The sequence below is a fragment of the Bos taurus genome, chromosome 23 (assembly GCF_002263795.3).
Source record: "Bos taurus isolate L1 Dominette 01449 registration number 42190680 breed Hereford chromosome 23, ARS-UCD2.0, whole genome shotgun sequence".
NCBI lineage: Eukaryota > Metazoa > Chordata > Mammalia > Artiodactyla > Bovidae > Bos > Bos taurus.
In genome coordinates, this window is record NC_037350.1 from 46,007,425 (window position 1) to 46,027,625 (window position 20,201).

The window sequence follows — 20,201 nt, forward strand, 5'->3', positions numbered from 1 at the left end:
TCATCGTGGTTTCCACCTGTACAGAGCAGGCCGTCTACATCTCACTAGGTTATCGCAGGGGAGAGAGCATTTGTTTTATGAATTTTAATTCCCAAAGCTCAGGGGAAATCCTACCTGAAATGCTGACATGCCTCTGGATTTCAGCATTCCACATTACATTATGCATGTTCAAATCTGTGGATTCCGCTTGCCTCATGCTTCTTATGCTTGTGTGTGTGTGCGTGTGTGTTTATGTATGTGTGTGTTTTCCTGCAAGTCTGTGCAAAGTGGCAGGATACAGGGCTACCAATGATCATAATAACAATTACCATTCTTGAGTACATATTCTCTATTAGCCACCATACTAAGTATTTTCTGTGCATTATCTCCTTTAATTTCATCTTTCCTTAGAGTGGCGTATTAGGATATTCAGCTAATGCTATAAAGACCACAATAATAGATACTGAGGTGTACTCCTGTACCTTTCTGTGAGTCTCTGAGCTGCTATTCTCAGCCTCGTGGTCCAAGATGACAGATACCAGCTCCAGGCTCCCAGCATGGGGAGGGGAGGAGGCCACATACAAGTTGTTACCTGTAACATATCTGTGTCTGTCCCTTCTGATGAAATGGGTCACCTGGCCGTGCCCAGCTGCGTGAGAGGCTGGGAAAGTTCTTATCCCAGAGTCACATTTCGAGCTGAAAATGGGGAGGGGGAGCGGTTCTAGAAGGACAGAGAGCTTCCCTGGTGCCTCAGGGATAAAGAATTCGCCTGCAATGTAGGAGCCGCAGGAGACATGGGTTCTTTCCCTGGGCTGGGAAGATCCCCTGGAGGAGAGCATGGCAACCCACTTCAGTGTTCTTACCTGGAGAATCCCATGGACAGAGGAGCCTGGTGGGCTATAGTCTGTGGATGGCAGAGTCAGACACGACTGAAGCGACTTAGCACACACATGCAGAAGGAGCAAGTGTGCGTGGGAGCCCACTAGGAGAGTCTACACCATGTATGTTTTATGATTGTCCTGTTTTGATAGATGAGAAACTCAAAGTCGTAACTGAAGTAAGACAGAGGATACATGGTAGAATGAGGGATCTAAACCAAGCCCTGTTTGACTGCTGCTCACGTGCCTTGCCGACTCTTACAGAGCCTCTCTCTTCTTTATTGGAGATGTCATGGCTTAGAGGGAGGCCCTATCAGGGTTCATCTAGACACGTCACTAACGTATTCAGAAGAGAGACTCTAGAGCTGGGCTGATGGTCAAGATCAGCAGCCTCCTAGTCTAGCAGAGAAAATATGGGCAAGGATGGTCAACAGTCAGGAATGAGAAGGGAAGCTTCATCTGGCATCTTATTCATCTACAGACTCTAAAGATAAACTTCTTCAGACCAGAGGCATTTTTTATTTAATATTTTAAAAATATGTATTTACTTATTTGGCTGCGTTGGGTCTTAGGTGCCGCATGCAGTATCTCTTGTTGTGGCGGGCACACGGGCTCTCTAGTCATGGCATGAGGGCTCGGTGGTTGTGGCGTGTGAGCTTAGTTGCCCATCCAGGGATCGGAACTGCATCTCTTGCACTGGAAGGCAAGATTGTTGGAAGATTGTTACCCACTGGACCACCAGTTTAGTTCAGTTCAGTTCAGTCATTCAGTCGTGTCTGACTCTTTGCAACCCCATGGGTCGCAGCACGCCAGGCCTCCCTGTCCATCACTAACTCCTGAAGTTTACCCAGACTCAAGTCCATATGATGCCATCCAACCATCTCATCCTCTGTCGTCTCCTTCTCCTCCTGCCTTCAACCTTTCCCAGCATCAGGGTCTTTTCAAATGAGTCAGCTCTTCAGATCAAGTGGCCAAAGTATTGGAGTTTCAGCTTCAACATCAGTCCTTCCAATGAACACTCAGGACTAATCTCCTTTTGGATGGACTGCTTGGATCTCCTTGCAGTCCAAGGGACTTTCAAGAGTCTTCTCCAACACCACAGTTCAAAAGCGTCAATTCTTCTGCACTCAGCTTTCTTTACAGTCCAACTCTAACATCCATACATGACCACTGGAAAAACTATAGCCTTGACTAGACAGACTTTTGTTGGAAAAGTAATGTCTCTGCTTTTTAACATGCTGTCTAGGTTGGTCATAACCTTCCTTCCAAGGAGTAAGCATCTTTTAATTTCATGGCTGCAGTCACCATCTGCAGTGATTTTGGAGCCTACAAAAATAAAGTCTGCCACTATTTCTACTGTTCCCCCATCTATTTGCCATGAAGTGATGGGACCAGATGCCATGATCTTAGTTTTCTGAATGTTGAGCTTTAAGCCAACTTTTTCACTCTCCTCTTTCACTTTCATCAAGAGGCTCTTTAGTTCTTCTTCACTTTCTGCCCTAAGGGTGGTGTCATTTGCATATCTGAGGTTATTGATATTTCTCCTGGCAATCTTGATTCCAGCTTGGGCTTCATCCAGCCCACCAGGGAAGTCCCCTAAAGGCATTTTTTTTAGATCTCTGGTTCCCTTGATGGGAAATTAGTCTTATGGAGCTAGAGGGGATACCCAAATGGCTTAGTGGTAAAGAGTCTGCCTGCCAAAGCAGGAGATGCAGGAGATGCACATTCGATCCCTGGGTCAGGAAGATCTCCTGGAGTAGGAACTGGCAACCCACTCCAATATGCTTGCTTGGAAAATCCCATGGACAGAGGAGCCTGGTGGGCTACAGTTCACGGGGTTGCAATGAGCTGGACACGAGTGAGGACGCACGCACACACACATGGAGCTAGGATGTTGCATAGCTGGGTCTCGAGGAGAGAAATGGGTGCCCAGCACCCAGATGGAGGCTTGCTTTATAAACTTCTGTTCAGCAGAGGTGTTCCGATTTCATCAAGAGGAATTCTTATCCTCTGTGGGCTCAAGAACCTGTGTAAAACCTCAAATTTTAAGTTTGTAAATGGATATTTTGAGGCGGAGTACCACATGATGACTTGGCTGTTGGGAACTCAATAAAATGAGTCATGGAGAATAATTACAGTTGTGGAAGATCGGGGGTTGGTGAGACAGGGTAAGTTGAGGTCTGTGGCAAGGGTGACATCGGGGTGAATGTTAGGGTGAAGGAAACTACAGGCAACTGATCTGCAGTAGAAATATATTGTGAGCCATGTGAGCCATTTTACATTTTCTAACAGCATTCACTAATGTGATTTAAAAAGCAAGTGAATGGACTTTAACAATACATTTTATTTCAACCAGTACCTACAAATATTATTTCAACTTATACACCATGTAAAACTCAAAGCTATATTTTACCACTTTGGGGTACGAAGTCTTTGAAATCTGTATGGGTTTATACTGATAGCAAGTCTTAATGTGGCCCGGCCTCATTTCAGGTGTGTTATCAGCATATGTGGCTGTGATACTGAGCAAAGCAGTGAAACCCAGTTAGACTTCAAAGTCCAGCCGTTCAAGTTCGCGAGGGAGAATTTGAGGAACTCTTAGAGAATCTGAACTCCCCAGCCTCCAAAACGCTACAGAACCAATATTGACCAATAATACAATACTTCCAACACTGTCTAAGCTGTTCTTGTCATTTCTAATATAATTTCTCTGATGTAAATACAATTTTGGATATAAAGAGTATTCCTGAAGAGAGATTGAATAAGTTCTCCTGTGAACCAGAAATTAGTAGATGGAGAGGGAGAGCGTTTTGTCACTTAAAATGAGATGAGAGTAGAAGGAGCTTCACATAGAAAAGCCAGGAATGATTTATTATCCTGACAAAAGCAGCCAGACATGGACATAGGTCAGGGTCACATCACCTCCATTCTGGAGCATAATCAACGTGAAAAAATTGATCTGATGCATCTCTACCCAAATCCACCCTGCTCACCTGCCTTTGAAAGAGCCTCCAAAAAATTTCAATTGAAAATGAGATGTGCAGCTTTATGGTCTGTGAACAAGGAAGAATATTTGAAATACTGGAATTTAGAAACTGCTAGGTATGGTAGCACAGAATGTTTCTTGTTAATACAATATGAAAGGACATTTATACCATTTGCCAATGTGATGACTTAAGTAAAATAGTAGCTATGTGTTTTTCCCACAGGATTATTACAACGAGCACAAATTCTCATCCTATAATATCAGATACTGATACATTTCCATGTTTTGCTTTTTTTAAAAAAATAAAAGCAATAGTAAATAATGGCAGAATACCAATACTACTTTACTTATCCAAATTATCTCATAGAAATGTAGAATAGTTAGATAGATAATGATTTAAATTATGAAGGAAATGTCTAATAGAGAGATTTTCTATCAGTAAACTTCAGATCAAAAAGAATTCACAGACTTCTTTGGCAGTCCAGTGTTAAGAGTCTGTACTCCCAATGCTGGGGGCACATGGGGTCGATCCCTAGTTGGGGAACAAAGATCCCACATGCCATACAATGTGGCAAAAAAAAAAAAAGACTTCAAACTTGTGAGAGATTGAGCTGCATGTGTGTGTGTGCTCAGTCATGTCTGAGTCTTTGTGACCCCATGGACTGTAGCCCACCAGGCTCCTCTGTCCATGGGATTTTTCAGGCAAGAATACTGGAGTGGGTTGCATTTCCTCCTCCAGGGGATCTTCCCACCCAGGGATCTGTGTCTCTTGTGTCTCCTGCATTGGCAGGCAGATTCTTTATCAACTGCACCACCTGGGAATATAGGAGAAAGGTGATTTATGTAAATACACACTGATCTTTAAGAACAAGCAAAATGGAAACCACTGAGTGGTCTGATTAGACGATCACTTGGAGGGTACCCTCCAATTTCCCCTGAACACTCCGATGCTGAAGCATCTTTAGGAGCTTATTCATCTAAAGGGTCTACAGGGAGAAGGGGAGTGAGCTGCGGGGATGACACTGCATTGGCATCAGCCGTTTTACAAGGTGTGAAGGAGAAAAAGCACACCAAAACCCTCAGTCCTGCTTGCAGCTGCCTCTTCTCCCCATTTCTAAAGGGAGTCTTCCAGGCTCTGTTCATGACCTTCTTCCCGTTCTTACTGCCTTGAATTTGTAAGTGGGTGCTTGGAGAAAACATTCAGACACTTCTTTCATACATTTCTGGGGGAATAACACACATCTGATCACTTTTGATCACATGTCCTCTACTCTGTTTTGCCTGGAAATCATGCTTTGTGTGTGTAAACCACTTCTCTGATTTCAGCTCATCCATTTCACTCACTGCCAGCCATGGCCTGGCCTGGTGATGGTTAACCTGACGAGGAAGCGAAATTCAGAATGACAGCCCTTGAGAAGGGAGAGGGTCAGAGAACCCACTACTGTGTAGAATTTCAGAAGACAGAGGAGTTGGCTTAGGTTCTAAACATAATAAGGGCTTGAGGGTTGGGTAGGTCGAAAGGCATACTTAATAATCTAAATCTATACCATGGTGTCACTAAGAAGAAGTGAATGACTGAATTCTAAAGGACAGTAAAATGAAACAGGCGATAAATGTGAGAAGGAGCCAGGGAAAGACTTTTTTAAGAAAGAAGAAATAATTATAGAAATGCATAGTAAAACAGTTCAAATGATGGTGAGTGATTTAACTGCACTTGGGAAGTTTTTTCCTTTCCATCTCTTATTTTCACTGAGGTTACTTCAAGTGTTCTTTTCATCCTTGCTTCACTCACCCGAGGTCCTCGGGGAGTGCATTTGATGGATCAAGCTCAGGTCACTTGCCCGGCCCCTGGCTTTGTCGCAGGTCGGGGAAGTAGGTTCTGCCAGCCCTTCCTGGCTTCTGTCATTGGAGACAGGAATCTGGAGTTACTGAACCAGCAAGGCTATACTCACTGGGAACTAGGAAATTGTGATGCTATTAGAGAGAGGAAACGGATGCAGGGCAGCAAAACAAGTTAACCAGACTCCCATCAGATAAGCGTCCCTACGGTTCCTCAGTCGTGGATTATTTCCTGATCATATCTATTGGTCACAACATCAGTACAGTTAAGACATGGGAGTGGTATATGTGTGATTAGTGGGATATAAATTTACATAATATTTTTCTTGCACGTGTGTATGTGTATATATATATATGTATGCGTGCTCAGTTGCTTCACTCGGGTACAACTCTTTGCAACGCTATGGACTGTAGCCCACCAGGCTCCTCTGTCCATGGGATTCTCCAGGCAAGAACACTAGAGTGGGTTGCCATGCCCTCATTCAGGGGATCTTCCCCACCCAGTGATCGAACCTGTGTCTCTCACACTGGCAGGCAGATTCTTTACCACTGAGCCATGGGGGGAGCTATATATATATATATATATATATATATACACACACCAAAATACTTTACATATTTTTCCATTTCCTCTTCCTCACTTACTGAAAAGCATATTGATCAAATATCTATTTGCCAAGTGCTAAACTAAATAACAAAGATGCACAGGTGAACTCCACAGACATGAACGTTCTCTGTGTCATGAAACGTGTTACATAAGCAAAGTCACATTGAGGGCAACTCTTGAGATTTTAGTTGAGTCATCTGGATTAACCTGGCACTCTCAAACAAGCAGTAGTTTCTCATACAAGATTTTTACATTGATTTCAAGATGGTTTAAATCTAATAATCCATTACATTGATTGCCTACATATTGAAGTATACCACAGTGAGATGAAAAATATTACTACTGGATGAACCCTTCAGTACAGTATATGAGTCATCATAGATGCAGGGGGAAGAGATAATTATTAAATGAATGAAGGCACAATCAGAAATACTCAGTTCAGTTCAGTCGCTCAGTTGTGTCCGACTCTTTGCAACCTGTGTACTGTAGCACACCAGGCTTCCCTGTCCATCACTAACTTCTGCAGCTTGCTCAAATCATGTCCATCAAGTTGGTGATGCCCTCTAACCATCTCATCCTCTCTTGTGCTCTTCTTCTCCTATATTCAATCTTTCCCAGCAGAAACATTAGGGGGCGATTAAGGTCTGTCTAGTCAAGGCTGTGGTTTTTCCAGTAGTCATGTATGGATGTGAGAGTTGGACTGTGAAGAAAGCTGAGCGCCAAAGAATTGATGCTTTTAAATTGTGGTGTTGGAGAAGACTCTTGAGAGTCCCTTGGACTGCAAGGAGATCCAACCAGTCCATCCTAAAGGAGATCAGTCCTGGGTGTTCATTGGAAGGAATGATGCTAAAGCTGAAACTCCAATACTTTGGCCACCTCATGCGAAGAGTTGACTCATTGGAAAAGACTCTGATGCTGGGAGGGATTGGGGGCAGGAGGAGAAGGGGGCGACAGAGGATGAGATGGCTAGATGGCATCACTGACTCGATGGACATGAGTTTGGATGAACTCTGGGAGTTGGTGATGGACAGGGAGGCCTGGTGTGCTGCGATTCATGGGGTCACAAGGAGTTGGACACGACTGAGTGACTGAACTGAACTGAACTGAATGTCTAATATCAGATCCTTCCTAATTTGAAAGGTAATATTCTAAATTGTGTACATTAATTGATGGACATGTAGGATAAGGGCTTCCTTGGTGGCTCAGTGGTAAAGAATCTGCCACCAAGCAGGAGACATGGGTTTGATCCCTGGGTTGGGAAGATCCCTTGGAAAGGAAATGGCAACCCACTCCAGTATTCTTGCTTGGAAAATTCCATGGACAGAGAAGTCTGGTGGGCTGCAATCCCTGGGGTCGCAAGAGTTGGATACAACTTACTGACTAAACAACAGCAACAAGTTAATGTTGCCAGGCTTCAACTAGAAAAAAAAAATCAGTTACTTTGATATTAGTTTTGTAGGAGTTTTAAATATGCATAAGAAACAATATATTTATACTTAACCTTTAAATTGTCATTATTACTTAAGTAATGGAAAGATCTTCCTGTTTAGAAGTGAGGTGCCTGGGGACCCGCTTTAACTCTGAGGATTTGAGGTCCAGAGGAGCGTGAGGTGCATGAATGCCTTGGGGTCCCGTCGGTTGAGCCCTGCAGCAATTATGCACTCTGCAGCACTCCAGTGGTTTGAAAGTGAAAATGCCTGGTAATTTACCACGAGGGAGGGCCTTAGGGGAAGAAGAATATGGCTCAATTAATTAGTACTTGTTAGCAAACTTCAACTATTACCCTATTTAGATTTTCAAATCACTGATATCTCAAATACCCACAAGATTTGGAAAGGAAGTAAGAATAAGCAGTAGAAAGAGATAATTTGTCCAGCAGGGCAGCGGCTTTTGAAAACGGTATAAGCAGCAGATCCACCTTCACAGATTAGCTTTTCTATAAAGGAGAGGAGGGAAATGGTATTAATTTGCTGTTTCTCACTCCATGGTTAGAAACTCATGCCTTTCAGTTTGAGTTTCTGGTTAAGATGAATACTCGTGATGACCACCTAGGGATTCCTATGAAAATCCAAGAAAAACTAATTTTGAGAGTTATTTGGAGCTTTATTATGGGTGTCAGTTTCCTACTTACTCATTATATCTCCTAAGTGTCTACTGTTGGCATTTTAAAAAATTAATGATTTGTAGTGTTTTTTCAAGGTATTGTTCAAATACTTTGAAAATTATTGTCTTTGAAAGCTTTTCAGTCAAATTTCTCATGCGTTCATGGTATGGAAACATTGTCTTCAAATACTATTTACGCAAAATATATTAATAATTATTTTAAATAATTTTAGCTCACATCCCCCCTTATTTTTGTTCTAATTACTTTGACTAAGGTTTCTAAGAGACTATTAATTAATAATGTGGGAAACCTGGGTTCTATCCTTGGGTTGGGAAGATCCCCTGGAGTAGGGCATGGCAACCCACTCTAGTGTTCTTGTCTGGAGAATCCCCATGGACCGAGGAGCCTGGTGGGCTACAGTCCAGGGGGTCACAAAGAGTCAGACACAACCGAGCAACTAAGCACAAATATTGATACTGGACATTTAAATCATAGTTTGAGTTTCCTTCATTAGTTTATTTTTTTGGGGGATTTGGGTTTTGTTGTAGTTTTGTTTTGATACTTAATATAATGAAGACTGATTTAAGACAGCAATTTTTATCCTCTCTCTGGTGGCTCAGAGAGTAGAGTCTGCCTGCAATTCAGGATACACAGAAGACAGTTTTGATCCCTGGGTCAGGAAGACACCCTGGAGAAGGGAATGGCAACCACTCCAGTATTGTTGCCTGGAGAATCCCATGGACAGAGGAGCCTGGTGGGATACGGTCCATAGGGTCACATAGAGTCAGACATGACTGAGTGACGAACACTTTCACTTTTTTCATAATGAAGACTTTAAGATAATTTTTATCATCTTAAAAAGTAGCTTTGTGTCTTTAGTTGCCATTAATTTAAAAAATGTTTGTAAATCAATCTTATAAAAAAAGTATTTGAGTGAATTTAGTAAAGTAGGTGGTAAAATATCTGCCTAGATTGCAGAAGACTCCAGTTCGATTCCTGGGTGGGGAATATCCACTGGAGAAGGGATAGGCTACCTACTCCAGTATTCTTGGGCTTCCCTGGTGGCTCAGATAGTAAAGAATCGGCCTACAATGTGGGAAATCTGGGTTCGATCCCTGGGTTAGGAAAGATCCCCTGGAGAAGGGAACAGCTACCCACTCTAGTGTTCTGGTCTGGAGAATTCCATGGACAGAGGAGCTTGGCAGGCTACAGTCCATCCGGTTGCAAAGAGTTGGACATGACTGAGAGACTTTCACTTTCAGTAGGATAGGGTATGTCTGAGTTTGATATAGTTCCCACTAATCTGCCTTACAACCTCCTGACTTCTATATTTCTGTTTCATACATATATATAAACTCCTTGATCATTTAAATCTGAAGACTTGGTATTAGATTTTCAAAGTGGGGAAAATATAAAGTTTCCTTAAATTTATTTATAAAATTCATGGGAATCAAATTTAATTATAAAGCTCTAGGCTTCATGCTTTTGAAAGGCATAATGCTGAAGAGAATATTCTAGTTTGGAAAATTTTGGTGCACGGCTGCAATCACAGGATGTAATGTGTTTAGTTCTTTAGTTTGCACGCAGGCCTTGTGTTTATTTAACTTACAGCATATTGTAGAAAGCATCAAGATTGGTGATAAAAAGCTGAGCGGGAGCCGGTGGATTCACAGGAAAAGGCAAGCATGGAGTTGATAAACTTCTTGAGAAATGGATAGATGCAGTCACATCTTCTCCCCCTGGAGGTAATGGGGCTGATTGGAAAGGAAGTGGTTGCCTCGTTGAGTCAAGGCGCTTCCTTGATTCACAGAAATCTCCCTCTGGTGGGCAATTCCATTTTCACTCTTATGAGCCCCCAAGGAGCTGCAGGGGAGCACACTGGAGAATTCCCTGACCGAAGTTCACATTGGCTGTAATTGAAGTGAAAGCCCTGATTACATTCTGTGTTGCGCTGAGTTAAAGGATAGGAGAACCTGCTGTGTGTGGAAGGGCAAGGCATGCACATGCGTCCTTCTCCCCCAATTCAGCAAAAAGAGCCCTAACTGAGGCTGATTAGAAACATCCAATGGCTAATTTATGAAACTGGAAACAAAGAAAGAGTATCAAGAGTGTAAACAAAGCTAGTTTACTAACTTACGCGTTTTATGTATCACACCCGATTGCTTCAATGTAGAACCATAGATGCGTGTACATATGCAACTGTAGGTTATTCACATGAATGTCACAAACAGTTAAATATCAGTCATGTTACAGCCTATTGTTATATGTGTATTGCTAAATGCCCTACTTTGAATTTCTCAGTGGGTCTGTTAATTTTCCTGTGAGATGATTTTAGACATATCCAAAAGCCTATTCTGAATGATTAGGGCACTTTTAGGAATTTATCCTATTTAGCAACCTACCTTCTGGTAATATCTAAAACCATCTCACTTTATAAAGTCTTGACACAATGCAATGAAGCACAAGCAAAGGAACTAGTGATAAGCCTGTCGTTTCCAAATTTCTAGTAGGTTCCATGTGCTGTACCATCGTAAACTCTGCCTACTCTATCTCAGTTATTGGCTTATCAGGGCAAGATATAACAACAGAAAGGAAGAATTATTTTAATATTTAATAATTGCTGTTGCTTAGTCTCTAAGTTGTGTCTGACTCTTTGTGACCCCATGGAGTATGGCCCTTCAGGCTCCTCTGTGCCAGGCAAGAATACTGGAGTGGGTTGCCATTTCCTTCTCCAGGGGATCTTCCTGATCCAGGGATAAAACCTGCTTCTCCCACGTCTCTTGTATTGGCAGACACATTCTTTACTGCTGAGCCATGAGGGAAGCCACCAATATTTAATAATAGTAGGTTCTTATTTGATTCATAAGCTGATTTATGTTATAGCAAAAAAAAATGGCCAAATAGTATTAAACTATACATAATAAATTATAAATATTACATTATCACTTCATTATCTCATACTTGAAAACGTAGTGATTTAATCCTGGACATCCGTCTTCATTTGAAGCAAAGATACATGCAAGAGAGGCAGCCTCCAATGCTTCTTGGTGTACCAAATCATCGTTATCTGGTTCTATTTCCCCGCCATGGTACATATTATTACCTAATAAACTATAAAATATACATATCCATTTGCTTTTATTTTTCCACTCACAGACTGTAAGCTCTGTGAGGGGAGAGGTTTTGGAATGTTTTACTGAGATAGTCACATAATAAGCACCCAGTAACCCCCTCCAGTATTCTTGCCTGGAGAATCCCCATGGACAGAAGAGCCTGGGGGGCTACAGTCCATGGGGTCACAAAGAGTCAGACACGACTGAGCGACTAAGCACACACACACACACACACACACACACACACACGTACTTTAAATAATTGAATGGATATGAAACATTCTATCAGCATGAAGTGACACTGTAGAACTTAATAATAATTTGAACAAAACCATCAGTTAAAAACCCAGTTCTGGGACGACTGAGCAAGTTTGGATTCCATTACTTACTTTTCTGTATCGGAACTTTGGGAGAATAACTGGGGAGCATCCGCTAAGAACACATGCTTCCCATGTCTTTATGCTTTTGTGTCTTTTTTTCCTCTGTTATGCTTCTCCTTCCAAAACAAATTCCTTTCCCCTGTGTTTTTGATATGGCTAATTCCTAATCACAATTTTTTTTTTTTAAACAGAAGCTGTTTTTATTTAGACTAGGGTACTGAAAAGAGGTGGGTAGTCATCCTTTGCCTGGGTGGTGGTGGATATGATGATATATTTTTTGTTTTGTAATTTTTGTTTACTTTTCATTTCATATTGGAGTACAGCCAGTGAGCAATGGTTTGCTAGTTTCAGGTGGATGGCAAAGGGACTCCACCATGCATATATACGTGTCCATTCTTCCTTAAACTCCCCTTCCATGCAGGCTAAGCACAGTTCCAGGTGCTATACAGTAGGTCCCTGTTGATTATCCATTACTTCAAGTAGTAATTTCTCCAGGAAATCTTTGAACTCTCCAATATGGGTTGGACGCTCCTGCCATACACTCCGACAGAACCCTGTCCTTTACACAATATTAAACCACACTGGATTGAATGCAGACTTCCTTCGTACTCGGCTGAGGAAGATCCTCATTTCTCAACAGACAACAGGGGTGTAAATGGTTTGAGAGCCTGCGTGGATGCGTGCTAGGTCACTTTAGTTGTGTCCGACCCTATGGATCATAGCTTGCCAGGCTCCTCTGTCCATGGGATTCTCCAGGCAAGAATACTGGAGTGTGTTGCCATGCCCTCCACCAGCAGATCTTCCCAACGCAGGGATCGAACCAGCATCTCTTATGTCTCCTGCTTTGGCAGGTGGGTTCTTTACCACCTGGGAAGCCCATCTGAGAAGCCGGAGACTCAGTTTCTCCAGATTTTTGACTTAAGACTGATTTAGGTTTGTTTAATCTCCAGGGACTTGATCCACTTACCACTATTTATTAATAAACCATTTCAGTAGACAGAGAATTGGAGTTTTATATTGAACTGGGGGGGGGGGTTTCCAGAGTGTGGGTGCCCGTAGTTGACTGCTGCTGCCATGGCAAATATCCTAAGGAATACAGCGCCATTTTCACTTTAATAGAGGTGAATTACTTTGCCAGTATATGAAAGAGTATGCTTGGAGTATCACAGCGCTTTGTGTAAAGGGGGAAAATACAACAATTACGGTGAATTGGGTAGAATAGCTGTGTTATTGCAGAACATAAGACTTTGATTACACACTGCCAAGATTCATATCAGCCTAGTGGTTGTTGACAGATAAAGTAACATAAATGAAACCCATTTATTATTTTTTTTCTTTACTGAGACCTCAAGGTAAAGCAGATTTTCAGTTCTTGTAGTTACTATGCTGATAGAACAGAGACTGACAGCAAAAATGTGCCAGTCCAGAAATATAAATTAAGCTTAGGTTCATATCAAAATTCCATTTAGTCTTGGAAAAGGACCTGCTGTTGGGATTATTTTTGATCCTAAAATAAATATATTGTGCAATTCCACAGTATACTTGGTCTGTATTAACCCTTTCCTGTGAGCAATATTTTCAAATTTTTTTTTTTTTTGCTTTCAGTTGACAAAGCTTTATTTTGCAGTGTTTGAGGCAAGTTATCATCAGAGTAGGTTACCTTTTGCTGAATGTAAATTACTGGCAACCGGATGATACACATTTCAGTCTGCAGAAAGTATGAAAGTAGATTCGGAAAATTGATAGCAGACCTTTTACTGTATTACAAATTCGTGTTTCCAGTCGCAGTTTCATTATCTACCTAAGGACAAAAGTTAAGTGGGAAACGTGAAGTGAGAATTTTTCGTGTGTGCTGTTGAGATTGTAGATGTGTCTTGAGTACAATTTCTGGCTGCGGCATTTGTACCTTCCTTCCTGTTACTCAAGCCCTCCTGTTTCTTCTTTGCTTTGGTCCTCCCTCTCTCCCTCTTGTCCTTCCTCCCTTCCTTCCTTCATCCCTTCATTCTTCCTCTCTCTTTCTCCTTTCTTTTTACGCAACTAGCAAAGCGAAAATTTTGCTATAGTTTCTCTCAATTAAGACAATACTAAGTTGCCTATGAAATTCCAGATCCCACGACATGGTATACATCGTGATCGATATGCAAGTGGGTAAACAGAGGCATCGGCAAACTCTAAACACCATTATAATCCAGCGGTCTCATTTCTTGAGTATGTCCTAAAAATAATTTTGATTACGTTTTCAAATTAGCCTTCTAAAGTCTGCATTTGAAAATTTTCTCATTAATTTTTTAGCAACAGACAGATAGCATGAACTTGTTTCTTGAATTACCTTTTCTGACCTTTTGCCAGATGATAATTACAAAAAAAGGAAAGCCTGGAAGACTTGTAAAAAAAAAAATAAGCTTATCAAGTAGCTAAAATGGCCCTTCTGTGCTGGTGTCTATTTCAAAATTAACATTTTGGTTCATGTGCTTCTAATAATCACTGACCCTTACTTCATGTACTTTCCACAGGAAATGAATACAGCAGAAATTACTTTGACCCACTGATGGATGAGGAAATAAACCCAAGGCAGTGTGGGATGGAGGTCAGCCAAGAGGGTGAGCTAGAATTAAGTATGTAATTTTTGTGTCAGAATATTCTTCCCCATTCATGAAAATGAGGTGACAAAGATCACACATGCAGTTCCATTTAGATTTTTGCAGCTTACAATTTAAATGGGAAGTTTTAACCACTAACGATGTGATGGGCAGCGAAGGTAATTTCTGATCAAGGACAGCAAGCTGGTAACCTAGAGGAAGTGGCAGCTGGCTTTCATGTGACGCTGCTGTCTGCAGTTTGCTGCCTTTCCAGGGCCCGTGTCATGTATATGAGGAGCGTTATCACTTTACAAATGCCGGCTCAGCCCTTCACGTTTAAAAAGAGCATTCCTCAATAAACTTCATCTAGCATGTGAGATTTCCATACCCAGGGACTAGTGGATTTCTTTCACTGAAGCCATGGGGCCACCATTTAAGTTTTGAACCACAAAGGTGTAGGGTAAGATGATTTCTTCTCGCACCTTGATTCTAGCTGTGGTTGTAAAATAACTATTTAGAATTGCTCATTATGTGCCACCGCCCTGCGTATTTGGTATTTATGAAGCGTTTTAGCCATGATGATTAGTAATTTCTTTGTAATTACATTCGCGTATCTATGAGTTAGCTGAAGAGAACATATCATAAATATCATATCATAAATATGTTCTTTTAGCATTCATACAAGTTGATAAGGGTCTTCTCAGGTGGCGCAGTGGTAAAGAATCTGTCTGCCAATGCAGGAGACACAGGAGATGTGGGTTTGATCCCTGGGTCTGGAAGATTCCAGGAGGAGGAAAATGGCAACCCACTCCAGTATTCTTGCCTGGAAAAGCCCATAGACAGAGGAGCCTGGTGGGCTACTAGTCCAAGGGGTCCCGAAGAGCTGGACATGACAGAGCATACAACCATGCCACAGGTTGATAACAGAATTCTCTCTGGCCAATTAGTGAAGTGGTTTCATGAGGTTATTGAGCCAATGACACTGACAAATATTACTCAGAGTCATTTGCAACCCAAAAGATCACATTTCACCACGGGGCTCCAGACACCGTATCTGCCGTCTAGGGGAAGAGGAACATGTTTGAGGTATGTTCTAATTCAGTGACTAAGGTGGTCATCCAACTTGACATGATGTTTATGTTCAGTTCTATCCAGTGTTAGGACATCCACATAATGACCCTTTAATCCTCTTCTAAGAACCATGTTTCTATACTATTATTATTTTTGGTAATGACATGACCTTGTTGCTTTATACTTGTAAAAGAATAAAATAGTTCTTGAATTCGCTATTATACCATAAGAGCATATATAGAAGAATCTAAGACCACCTAAGTTTACTGTTCCTTATATGGATGTAGTACAAAAATATGATATCTTGGGAGTAGCTAATGTAAAACAGTTGCTCACTTTGATTTAATGCTTATAAATTCTACTACATGATTTGACAAACCATAATGGCCTATTCTGATTCTTGTGTAATAGATGTCATAATCTATTGAATATGAGATCCCTTTTATTGCAGAAGTTATATTATAAATGCCCTGCAAAGTGTATTTTAAAATCATTGTTCCAATTATCATTGATTTGCAAGGTTTTTTAAGACAAAGGCAGCATATTCAATAGAATTTTGAGTCTATGACCTATAAAATAACTAAATAGCCATGATGATTAATATTTTTTTTGTAATTACACTTACATATCTATAAATTAGCTGATCTGAAAGTTATCATAAATATGCTCTTTTAGCACCCATATGTGTGTTAGTCACCTACTCATGTCCGACTCTTTGCAATCCCATGGACTGCAGCCCGCCAGGCTCCTCTGTCCATGTGGATTCTCCAGGCAAGAATACTGGAGTGGGTTGCCATGCTCTCCTCCAGGGGATCTTCCTGACCCAGGGATCAAACCAAAGTCTCCTGCATCTCCTGCACTGCAGGTAGATTATTTTACTGCTGAGCCACTGGGGAAGCCATTATAGTAACACTTGTTAAGATAAAGTGACAAAGAGCAAGTGGAGTTCATGTGATCTTCTTGTGGTAAACAGATGAGAGCATCGTGGCGGGGACTTTGAGTTCTGAAGACCCGGCGAGTTCCAGAAAGAATCTTGAACACTACAAAAAGGATAGTGAAGCCATCTCTGCCGACAGTGAGGAGATTGAAAGAAACACTCAGAAACACGTAATTCTGCCAGGAAGTTCTTCCCTGGAACAGGTCAGCACTGAAATCTAAATCAAGAAATGTAGAATAACTTGCTTTTTGAAATGACGAGTTGAAATATCAATCCTGCACAGCATCTCCTGGTGTTAGTTACCAATGCACCACTTCCTGACTTGCTCCATGGTTTTCTGAGTCTTTCCGTCTGTCTTTCATAATACCTTTTATCACACAGAGCTTACACTATCGTATCAACATCAGTTCAAGCCCTTGCACAATTTAGTTTCACTTCACTTTTTAAAATTTCATGTTAGAGAGATCATTTCTAGCATGTGATGAAGTATCTGTAAGAAAACCTGAAACCAGCATAAACTTACTTGGATAAAATGAAGAACGAACTACTTGGGTTCATTTGCATAAGCACCATATAAATATGTGAATAATCTCTTATTTATGAAGTCACCATTAAGGGACTTAACTCGTGCAGTGGTGTGACAAGTGCCACACAATCTTTACCCTGTGGATCGTGTTGATTTCAGAAATATCCTTTCTGTTTCCTGCACCTGCAGTTTCTATTTTGTGTAGTGTAGTATCACATGTTCAGGTTCGTGAAGGAGAGACGTCTTTCTTCTGTGTCGTCCCCTTATCCATCTCCAATAAAAATGAAAGACTCCCCCAAGTCTAGGGGTGTGTGTGTGTGTGTGTGTGTGTGTGTGTGTAGTTTTTGTGAAAGGCAAGTAGATTCAGGCTAAAATGAAATAAAAGTATATCATAAAGTAAAAAAAAAAAAAAACTCTTCTCAATGATGTCTTTCAAAATAACAGGTTACAAGTGGAAATATTTTCCTCTTTACAATAGAGGAGAAATAGTTTAGTTTTGGGAGGTATTCTCTAATTTGGAGTGCGGAAATTCCATAACAGAGTTTATTTTCTTCATTTGTGCCTCTTAGATATGAGTATCCTGGGCACATTAAGGTTGCAACTATTCTGAGTTTTCTCGGTAAATGATCCTAATTAGCAAGTATGTGCCGGCGTGCTCAGTCATTCGGGTCTCTGCGACCCTATGGACTGTAGCTCACCAGGCTCCTCTGTCCATGGGATTCTCCAGGCAAGAATGAGCAGGTTGCCATGCCCTCCTCCAGGGGATCTTCCTGACCCAGGGATCAAACTCACATCTCTTAGGTCTCCTGCATTTTCAGGGAGGTTCTTTACCACCAGTGCTACCTGGGAAGCAATTAGCAAGTACAGTCTCTCCTATCATAGCAGGCACTATGCCCACTGCTGCTGCTAAGTCGCTTCAGTCGTGTCTGACTCTGTGTGACCCCATAGACGGCAGCCCACCAGGCTCCCCCATCCCTGGGATTCTCCAGGCAAGAACACTGGAGTAGGTTGCCATTTCCTTCTCCAGCAGTAGATTGAACTGTGTTCTCCTGAACTGCCTAATCCCTGGTAGCTGTGATGGTGACCTTGTTTGGAAGTACGGTCTCTGTAGTATAATTAATAAACTGAGAATCTCCAGATGAAATCATCCTGAATTTATATGTTGTTCAGTCACTAAGAACTGTCCGACTCTGTGATACCATGGACTGCAGCCTGCCAGACTCCTCTATTCTCCATTACTTCCCAAAGTTTGCTCAAACTCATGTCCACTGAGTTGGTGATCAGCCCCTTTTCCTTTTGCCTTCAACCTTTCCCAGCAGCAGGGTCTTTTCCAGTGAGTCAGCTCTTCGCATCAGGTGGCCAAATTATTGGAGCTTCAGCGTCAGTCCTTCCAATGAATATTCAGGACTGATTTCCTTTAGGATGGACTGATTGGATATCCTTGCAGTCCAAGGGACTCTTCAGAGTCTTCTCCAGCACCACAACTTGAAAGCATAAATTCAGATGATTTAAATGATCAACTTAGATGATAAATTTAGACGAATTTAAACAATTGAGCCCTAAATCCAATGACTAGTGTTCTATGAAGAGAAAGAAGAGAGGGATTTGAGGATCTGAACCCGAAACCCACACAGGAGGGAAGCGGCGTGAAGACAGAGGCGGAGCGGAGTGATGCGTCTACAGGGAAGATGGGCCGAGGACTGCGGCAGTCACCGCAGGCAGCAGAGAGGCCAGTGTGGACTGTCCCCTGTTGCTGCTGCCACATGAACCAGGTTATGTGTCTTCATGGATTTTTTTTTTTATTGGAGTATAATTGCTTTATAATGTTGTATTAGTTTCTATTGTACAACGAAGTGGATCAACCCTAAGTATACATAAGTCCCCTCCCTCTTGGACTTACCTCTCAACTCTCCCGCCTCATCACACCCTCTAGGTCGTCACAGAGCTCTGGGAACTCCCTGTGCTATACAGCAGCTTCCCACTGGCTATCTCTCTTACACATGGTGGTGTTATATATGTCAATCCCAATCTCCCAATTCATCCCAACCCCCACCCCTTGCCCGCAGGTGTCATTCACTACATCTTCCTCTGTATTCCTGCCTTGCCAATAGCGTCTTCTGTACCATTTTTCTAGATTCCACATATACTCAGTAATATGCTATATTTTTCTCTTTGACTTACTTCACAAAAAAGATAGACGGTCAAGAGGCACATGAAAAGATGCTCAACATCACTAATTATTCAGTCAGTTCAGTTCAGTTCAGTCGCTTAGTCCTGTTTGACTCTTTGCGACCCCATGAATTGCAGCACTCTATGCCTCCCTGTCCATCACCAACTCCCGGAGTTCACTCAGACTCATGTCCATCGAGTTGGTGATGCCATCCAGCCATCTCATCCTCTGTTGTCCCCTTCTCCTCATGCCCCCAATCCCTCCCAGCATCAGAGTCTTTTCCAATGAGTCAACTCTTCACATGAGGTGGCCAAAGTACTAGAGTTTCAGCTTTAGCATCATTCCTTCCAAAGAAATCCCAGGGCTGATCTCCTTCAGAATGGACTGGTTGGATCTCCTTGCAGTCCAAGGGACTCTCAAGAGTCTTCTCCAACACCACAGTTCAAAAGCATCAATTCTTTGGCGCTCAGCTTTCTTCACAGTCCAACTCTCACATCCATACATGACCACAGGAAAATCCATAGCCTTGACTAGCCAAAGCTTTGTTGGCAAAGTAATGTCTCTGCTTTTGAATATGCTATCTAGGTTGGTCATAACTTTCCTTCCAAGGAGTAAGCATCTTTTAATTTCATGGCTGCAGTCACCATCTGCAGTGATTTTGGAGCCCCCCAAAATAAAGTCTGACACTGTTTCCACTGTTTCCCCATCTATTTCCCACGAAGTGATGGGACCAGATGCCATGATCTTCGTTTTCTGAATGTTGAGCTTTAAGCCAATTTATTCACTCTCCACTTTCACTTTCATCAAGAGGCTTTTTAGTTCTTCACTTTCTGCCATAAGGGTGGTGTCATCTGCATTTCTGAGGTTATTGATATTTTTCCCGGCAATCTTGATTCCAGCTTGTGTTTCTTCCAGTCCAGAGTTTCTCATGATGTACTCTGCATATAAGTTAAATAAGCAGGGTGACAATATACAGCCCTGATGTACTCCTTTTCCTATTTGGAACCAGTCTGTTGTTCCATGTCCAGTTCT

General features: G+C 41.8%; 1 protein-coding gene across 1 annotated transcript in view; it reads left to right on the top strand.

Annotated features, from left to right (window-relative positions):
* OFCC1 (orofacial cleft 1 candidate 1) overlaps positions 1-20,201 on the top strand; it is a 241,604-nt gene that overhangs the window by 23,013 nt on the left and 198,390 nt on the right. The window contains exons 5-6 of the mRNA XM_024983908.2: positions 14,400-14,486; positions 16,510-16,676. Of these exons, the coding sequence (XP_024839676.2) occupies positions 14,400-14,486; positions 16,510-16,676 (254 nt within the window). The remainder of the gene's footprint in view (positions 1-14,399; positions 14,487-16,509; positions 16,677-20,201) is intronic.